The sequence below is a fragment of the Danio rerio genome, chromosome 6, assembly GCF_052040795.2.
Source record: "Danio rerio strain M-AB ecotype USA chromosome 6, GRCz13ab, whole genome shotgun sequence".
NCBI classification, from domain to species: domain Eukaryota; kingdom Metazoa; phylum Chordata; class Actinopteri; order Cypriniformes; family Danionidae; genus Danio; species Danio rerio.
The window spans coordinates 32,866,640-32,872,576 of record NC_141026.1 but is presented as its reverse complement, the minus strand read 5'-3'; the positions used below and the strand labels follow the sequence as shown (position 1 = coordinate 32,872,576).

Sequence of the window (5,937 nt, the reverse complement as noted above, 5' to 3'; positions counted from 1 at the left end):
TTTGTGCATTCTTCTTAATTGTTTTTTGTGCTAAAAAAAAGTACAAGCATGTTACTTAATTCAGATCTTTTCTTCTCACAAACACCCACTTTCTGTTAATACTGACTGTTTCTAAAAAGAAACCATATATATATATTTATATATATATATATATATATATATATATATATATATATATATATATATATATATATATATATATGAAATGTATAATAAGTCTTTTTTTTTACAGTATAAAAACATTGCGCCTATGAAGAGTCGTAAGCCACACATACAGTTGCGTGTGTCACAGCTGTTTGTTTAGAGGCAGGGAAATGGAGACAAAATAAACTCTTGAATCAGTGCTGGATGATGGCAGGGATTGGTGAAGATATTGGATTTGCTGGGGATGATCAAAGAGATGGCATACGAGCACTAAAAAAAATTACAAATGGATTGGTTGGAGAGAGATGAAATGAAAGGTATAAATGGAAACAGCAGTGTTCCTTATTCACATGTTGCCCAAGGTGAGATGAGATCAGAGGTAAATGAGTACCTACAGTGAACTCAGATCTACAGTGAAAAGGCTTTGCAGAAAAATTAGATTTGTAAAAAAAATTTCTTTTTAAATTTATTTGGCAGCATGTCGGGTACATTCATAAACCATATCTGTATAATCAAAATTATATATATATATATATATATATATATATATATATATATATATATATATATATATATATATATTGTAGCGAGGCAGAGGGAAAACAGCGGCACAACAGGATGAGTTTACAGACAAGTCCCCGGAGGGTGCTTTATTTACAAAGTGAATGTGATGTAAAAGGTGCTCTTCTTTAGGGTGAGGTGCTCTGGTGCTCCGGGAAGTAGGTGAAGGACAGTGAGTAGTCGGGTGGAGGATCGTCACGAGCTGGAGTCCGCTATGGAGAGACAGAGAGACAAGCATTAGCACAGGGAGTCATAGAAGGAATGAAGCTCATCTTCTCCTGGCGTAGGTTGGGCTTATATGTCTCTCGGCTTGATGCGCTCCAGCTGTGATTGATCCTGACTTGATGATGGTCCAGCTGGGTGAAATTAGCGACCAGGGCGACGTGGCAAATAATCGCTCGCTACATTCCCCCCCCCTTAGCGTCGTCCTGGTCCTGGGTGTTCTGCGGAGGAAAGGTAGAGTATTTAGAGGGGGGGTAGAATGTTTTGACAGACCTGCCCATCCTGACCATAGCCTTGAGAGCCCGTCGGCGTTTCCGTGGGAGGCCCCGGCTCGATGTTGAACAGTGAAGTTGTAATCCTGGAGCGACAGGAACCATCTGGTGACTCGAGCGTTGTTATTTTTCGCTGTTGACATCCATTGTAGTGGAGCGTGGTCGGTCACCAGGGTGAATCTTCTGCCAAGTAAGTAATACCTGAGCTCCAGGATTGCCCACTTGATCGCCAGGGCCTCTTTCTCTACCGTGGCGTACCGGGTCTCTGCAGGGGTAAGCTTCCGACTCACGTACATGATGGGGTGTTCTTCATCGCCGTGGACCTGGGAGAGGACCGCGCCCAGGCCCGAGTCGGAAGCGTCTGTCTGAAGAATGAAGGGGCAGCCAAAGTCAGGTGCGTGCAGTACCGGTGAGGATGTTAGTGCAGTCTTCAGGGCTTGAAACGCGCCATCTGCTTCTCTGCTCCATTGTATCCTCTCTGGCTGCCCCTTTCTGGTCAGGTCTGTCAAAGGGCTGGCTATGGATGAGAAATTGGGAATGAAACATCTATAGTAGCCCGCTAACCCCAGAAATGCACGTACCTGGGTCTTTGTGGTGGGTTGTGGAGTTTCTTGTAGTGCTCTGATCTTGTTCTGTTGTGGCTGTATGAGACCTCTACCGATGTGGAAACCGAGGTATTTGGCTTCTGCTAGACCCAGGTGGCATTTCTTGGGATTAGCTGTGAGCCCAGCCCTACGAATATCAAGGAGCACCCTCCGCAACCGGGATAGATGTTCTTCCCATGACTCGGAGTGGACGATTAGGTCGTCGAGGTATGCTGCTGCATACGGCTGGTGGGGTCTCAGCAGGATGTCCATCATACGCTGGAATGTTGCTGGAGCCCCGTGGAGCCCGAAGGGAAGAACCCGGTATTGCCAGTGCCCACCGGGAGTGGAGAAGGCGGTTTTCTCCTTGGCGCTTTCACTTAGTGGTAGTTGCCAGTAGCCTTTGGTGAGGTCGATCGTGGATATGAATCGGGCTCCACCCAGCCGATCCAGCAGCTCGTCCACCCGAGGCATGGGGTACCCGTCGAATTTGGAAATTTCGTTCAGCTTCCTGAAGTCATTGCAGAAGCGGAGGGTGCCATCGGGTTTGGGGACCATCACTATGGGGCTGGACCACGGGCTACGAGATGGTTCGATGATTCCCAATTTCCTCATCTTTTGGATCTCCTCGTTGATAGCCAGCCGGCGAGCTTCTGGTACTCGATAAGGCCTCTGCCGGACGATGGTGCCAGGTGGGGTGATGATGTGGTGCTGGATGATGGTGGTTCGGCCCGGTTTCTCTGAGAACACATCCCTGAACTGACCGACCAAGGCTTGCAGCTCCGCCTTCTGATTTGGTGAGAGTTGCTCACCTATATGGACAACGGGAGAAGTTTCTTCTGAGAAGGCAACTAGATGACCTGGAGCTGCAACCCATTTCTTCATTAAGTTGATGTGGTAAAGTTGTTCTTCTCTTCTTCGTCCCGGCTGACGGACTCGATAGTTTACCGGCCCTACCCTTTCTACCACTGTATATGGCCCCTTCCAGGATGCCAAAAACTTCGAGGTGGTGGTAGGTATCAGGATCATTACCTTGTCCCCTGGTTGAAACTCTCTGGGTTGGGCGGGCCGGTTATATAATCGCTGTTGGGCGCGCTGGGCTTCGGTCAGATGTTGCTTGACGATGGGCATGACTTTCTCTATACGTCCTCTCATGTCCCGTACGTGCTCAATCACTGACCGTTGTGGGGCTGGCTCTTGCTCCCAAGCTTGCCGAGCCACGTCCAATAGCCCTCGTGGTTGGCGGCCGAACAGCAATTCAAAAGGTGTAAAACCTGTAGATCCTTGGGGAACTTCTCTGATCCCGAAAAGCACGTACGGGATCATGAGGTCCCAGTCGCGCCCATCCTCTGCCACCACCCTGCGGAGCATCTGCTTCAGCGTCTTATTGAAGCGTTCCACCAAGCCATCAGTCTGCGGATGATAAACAGAGGTTTTTATTTGCTTTACCTTAAGGAGGCGGCAGAGGTCTGCCATCAACCGGGACATGAATGGGGTGCCCTGGTCGGTCAGTATCTCTGCTGGTATTCCTACCCGGCTGCATAATAAAAACAGCTCCTTAGCGATTGCCGATGACGTGGCTTTTCTCAGAGGGATCGCTTCTGGATATCTGGTGGCGTAATCGAGGATGACAAGGATGTGTTCATGTCCCCGGGCCGACTTCGGCAAAGGCCCTATCAAGTCCATGCCAATGCGGTTGAAGGGCACCTCAATGATGGGTAATGGTATCAGAGGGCTGGGGGGTGGTCGTTGGGGAGACGTTCTTTGGCAGATGTCGCATGCCTGACAATACCTCTTTACTTCTCCATCCAACCCGGGCCAGTGGAAACGATCTCTGATCCTTTTGATCGTGTTGGCTGCTCCTAGGTGTCCTGCCATCGGGTGAGTATGTGCCAGTTCCAGAACAGTCTCCCTTTTGGTCCTCGGGACGACCAATAGCGTCTTCGTTTCCCCCCGCCTCTCTGCGACACAGTACAGCAGACCATTTTGCACAATAAAATGTGGGAGGGGGTGAGGGCTGGGAAACCGTTCGTTACCGTCTATGATCCGGACTTGTGGCCAGCAGTGCTTCAACGTTTCATCTTCACGCTGTGCTCTCCCGAAATCGCCACCTGCGGTAATCTGTTGGAAAAGATCATAGTACAGGTTAGCCGATGATGACTCACCCCCTCTGTCGCTCTCGGTGGCCATCAGCGCTGTTTGGCGGTCCCGTTGAGCCCGTCCCTTGCTGTTCTTCTTTGCCCGAGCCGATCGAGCCTGATGGTGAGTGAGGAGATCATCGAACCCCGGCCAGTCTCTGCCCAAAAGGAGGGGTACTGGAAGATCTGGGACCACTCCTACTTCGATGCGCCAGCTTCCCGACTTCGTCGCTATGGTGACTCTTTGGGCGGGTACGTGGCGGGTATCACCGTGTATGCATGTAATCGGGATTCGACCTTTCCCTTCTTGATGGTATTTTAATGTGTTTGGGTGGACCAGTGTTATTGCACTTCCTGTATCCAGTGTGGCCATCTGTGTTTTCCCGTCTAAACATACTTTTCGGGTGGGAGCTTCGGGAGGGACGTTGCGGTGTACCACGCACCCTGCCGTCCAGGCCGGGGCCGAGAGTGTTGTTGGCTCTGTGGGCATCGGCTCGTCGACTGGGCTGGGGACCGCCGGTCTGCTGCCTGGTCGTGTTGTGCCCTCCACCGGTCGCCATGGCGCATTTACCCTCCGGGGTGGCAGAGCCGCTCTCTCCCCAGTCTCCCGGGCCACATGAGCTTCCGCCAGCTCCACCGCCTCCACCAAAGCGGCCAGCGAGTCGGGGTTCCTCATGCTGGTAAGTGTGCGGAGCCGTCTGGGTAGCGCCCTCATCATCTTTTCAATGACTACTTTCTCAGCGACCTGGACTGCGGTTGGATCTCCTCCCAGTAACCATAATCTTCCCAATCTGGATAAGTTGGCTGCTTGGGTCCGAACCGGCTGTTTGTCATCATAGGACCACTGAGAAAATTGTTGTGCTGCGCTTATATTGGAGAGTCCCATTCTGGCGAGTATCTCCTTTTTCAATGCTTTATAGTCGTCATTTTTCGGTGTCTCTAATGCGAAATAAGCCCTTTGAGCTTCTCCAGTCAGGAATGGCGCTAACATCCTCGCCCAACTTTCCTTCGGCCATCTCTCTCTTTCCGCAATTACCTCAAAGGTGTGCAGGTAAGCATCAATATCATCCAGGTCGCTGAGTTTTGTGATAAATCTATGGGCGCTCACCTCAGAGAACTGGCTGGAACCGGCCGCTTGGCGGAGCTGTTGTTCCATACGGTCTTGTCTGGCGGTGAGTTGTTCAGTTATCACTTGTTGTCTTCTTGAGATTTCCGCTAGATGGCGTACTACCTCTTCGATCGACATGACTCAGGAGGGGATGACAGCCGAGTAAGAGAGCGTGAGTGAGAGAGAGAGCGGATGCCTGTCTGTAAACAGAAGAAAAACAGAGAAAATTCAGTGGTTACTTCTTCTTACTGGTAAGTGCTGAATTTTTTTCCCTCTGAAAAAGCGCGCATTCTCCACCAGTTGTAGCGAGGCAGAGGGAAAACAGCGGCACAACAGGATGAGTTTACAGACAAGTCCCCGGAGGGTGCTTTATTTACAAAGTGAATGTGATGTAAAAGGTGCTCTTCTTTAGGGTGAGGTGCTCTGGTGCTCCGGGAAGTAGGTGAAGGACAGTGAGTAGTCGGGTGGAGGATCGTCACGAGCTGGAGTCCGCTATGGAGAGACAGAGAGACAAGCATTAGCACAGGGAGTCATAGAAGGAATGAAGCTCATCTTCTCCTGGCGTAGGTTGGGCTTATATGTCTCTCGGCTTGATGCGCTCCAGCTGTGATCGATCCTGACTTGATGATGGTCCAGCTGGGTGAAATTAGCGACCAGGGCGACGTGGCAAATAATCGCTCGCTACAATATATATATATACATACACACACACACACACACACACACACACACACACACACACACACACACATATATATATACATACATACATACATATGTTTATATACACACACACACACACACATATATATAAGCCCCTGTTTGTTTATTTTTTTTCCCCAACTTCTGTTTAATGGAGAGGGTTTTTTTTTTTCAACATATTTCTAAACAAAATAGTTTTAGTAACT

General features: G+C 49.7%; 2 protein-coding genes and 1 long non-coding RNA gene across 5 annotated transcripts in view; 1 reads left to right on the top strand and 2 right to left on the bottom strand.

Moving 5' to 3' along the window:
- The window catches only part of lepr (leptin receptor), an 847,758-nt gene that overhangs the window by 656,701 nt on the left and 185,120 nt on the right, over positions 1–5,937 (top strand). The window lies entirely within an intron of this gene.
- The window catches only part of LOC141386303 (uncharacterized), a 37,864-nt gene that overhangs the window by 21,682 nt on the left and 10,245 nt on the right, over positions 1–5,937 (bottom strand). The window lies entirely within an intron of this gene.
- On the bottom strand, positions 765–5,311 carry LOC147843541 (uncharacterized). The gene is made up of 2 exons (XM_087257487.1): positions 3,949–5,311; positions 765–917 (listed from the first exon to the last, which is right to left on the bottom strand). Exons 1-2 carry the CDS (start codon positions 5,165–5,167, stop codon positions 901–903), a joined length of 1,236 nt encoding a protein of 411 aa, XP_087113613.1. The 5' UTR covers positions 5,168–5,311; the 3' UTR covers positions 765–900.

What these genes read in the sequence shown, in the direction of transcription:
- LOC147843541 (XM_087257487.1), bottom strand. Translation starts at nt 5,167, where the DNA reads ATGTCGATCGAAGAGGTAGTACGCCATCTAGCGGAAATCTCAAGAAGA.